At 40.0% G+C, this 2,114-nt stretch overlaps 1 protein-coding gene across 1 annotated transcript in view; it reads left to right on the top strand.

The window, feature by feature from the left end:
* The first annotated feature begins 6 nt into the window (after positions 1-6).
* LOC103460881 (inactive dipeptidyl peptidase 10-like) overlaps positions 7-2,114 on the top strand; it is an 18,529-nt gene continuing 16,421 nt past the window's right edge. Inside the window, exon 1 of the mRNA XM_008403202.2 lies at positions 7-90. Within this exon, the coding sequence (XP_008401424.1) occupies positions 34-90 (57 nt within the window). The 5' untranslated portion in view covers positions 7-33. The remainder of the gene's footprint in view (positions 91-2,114) is intronic.

Consider the following 2,114-nt stretch of genomic DNA (forward strand, 5'->3'; position numbering starts at 1 on the left):
TCCTGAGCAGCGCAGCGGCGGAACCGCGGAGCCATGAACCAGAGCGCCGGAGCCGCGCAGCACACCGGGAGCTTCTCCCTGGACGAGAAGGTAAGCTGACCTCTGACCTCTGACCTCAGGTGGGCTGCTGCAGCAGGACGCTGCCTCAAGTCCCAGAAAGTTGCTCAAAGTTCGGCTGAAGGCGGTGAATGTGTCCGGTGGGTTCGGTTCGGGTTCTGCTGGCCCAGGTCGGGCTGAGAGGAGAACATGGAGAACTTCTGCTGACGGCATCAATAATTCATGGCTCTGCAAATATTCAGATTTAATATTTAATACTGACCTTCACGTGTCTGACCCGGACCGGACGGAACCGAGCCGCTCTGACCCGGACCGGACAGAACCGCTCTGACCCGGACTGGACGGAACCGAATACTGCTGCTGCAGCTGCTGCTGCTGTTGAATCTCCACTCAGAAGGTTAAAGATTTTCTTATTATTATTTAAATAAATAAATTMATCYTCATTGTCAGAGTTCAGCTTTTTACTCATGTTAGTTCAAAAAGTTTCTTTAGTGAATATTTCATAGAAACTTCATGAATAAAGTATTAAAACTTTATTTGAAAGTGAAAATAAAACAATGAGATGAAATCATTTACCATCAAGTCTTTAATGAACAACTTATTTTACTTTAAATTTCAATAAGGATCATCAATGCTAACAGCGTTAGCCTCCCTCAGCTGAAGTCATCAATAATCAGTGATGGTTCTGGTGGAGGACGGGCTCTGGTGCTGCTAATCTCTACAAACTTAAATCAACTTTGATTTTAATTCCTCTGATTTCATTCAAAGCTGTTCAGCTGAAGAGACGTTGAATAATAAACCATCAGGACAAATGTTGGATTTTTCAGTAACTTTGGGAGTTTAATTAAAATGTATCAGTAAATAAATTCAGTTTATTTCTAATAATGTCTCAAAGAACTTCCAGTTTATTATCAGTGGCGGCTGGCCAGTAGGGGGCGCTTGGGCGCCGCCCCCTTTAAATTGTTTAGATAATAAATAATTTAATTCTTAACTGCAAAATACTTAGAAATGTATTTATTCATACTGTATGTCCAATAGACATGTTAGAATGTATTAAAATAGTAAATACATAATTCTATTTAATTGCTCACATTGTGCACACTTCCTMTGTGCAGGGCGCCGTTCTAATGAGTGTGTATGTAGGCGCATCAACGTTTGGCAAGCAGGTTGATCTGAGGCTGACTTTTAATTGGTTATTTAAGGTTTTCCACAGGGCGCAGCGCTCTGCGTCCCGGACACACCCATTCTGTTGTGTCATTACTGGTAGAGTGTCAGTACTGGCTMATTTTTTTAAAAACATTGTGTGATTGGACAATCCTAACGCAGTTCGTTAGGTCGATTCACGTTTACGTTTGCAAAGTGGAGTCGTTTCAAAATGAGAGAAAACTCTGTTTTGTCTTTACAAAAAAATGCTTTTACAAAGCGTTCACTTGAAGAAAAAAACAGGATAAAGGAGCTTGGACCGGATCGTCCCAATTTACAAATTCAGCAGCAGGCAAGTGATCGTGGACGATCGATCCTGCACGCGGGCTTTTTCCAGCTCTTCTTATGACAAGCGGAGTTGGGTAGCTGGATGTGATGTCGGACACTGAGTGTAGAAGACCATGAAAGGATTGTTGCTGCAGAGGTGAGTTGTTGTGGAAAATCACTGTTACACTGGTTTATAGTAGTGTTATTCAATATATTAGGAAGATGTGCGCTGTAGTTAGAAATACCTTTAGTTGTGTCTATGCTGTGTAGGTATGTTGATGTAATGTTTGTCAGCAAGATATTTTATTATTTAAGTTGTACTGAAGTTTATGGGTAATGGGGAATAAAACATTTGGTTACTGAATTTTGTATAATCTTGTCCCACAAAAATGCTGTAACACATTTCATAACACAGCCTTAAAAAATGGCAGCAAATGTTATTAAAATCAGTAAGTTTATAAATAAAATGTGTTCCTTCTTTCTATGACTTAATAGAAAGGACAAAATAACATTTCATATTTAGAATGAAAAATGTGATTATAAAATCATAATCGTCATGTTTGTCCTTCTCTCTTAAGGTCTGTGAT

The sequence above is a fragment of the Poecilia reticulata genome, unplaced genomic scaffold, assembly GCF_000633615.1.
Source record: "Poecilia reticulata strain Guanapo unplaced genomic scaffold, Guppy_female_1.0+MT scaffold_319, whole genome shotgun sequence".
NCBI lineage: Eukaryota > Metazoa > Chordata > Actinopteri > Cyprinodontiformes > Poeciliidae > Poecilia > Poecilia reticulata.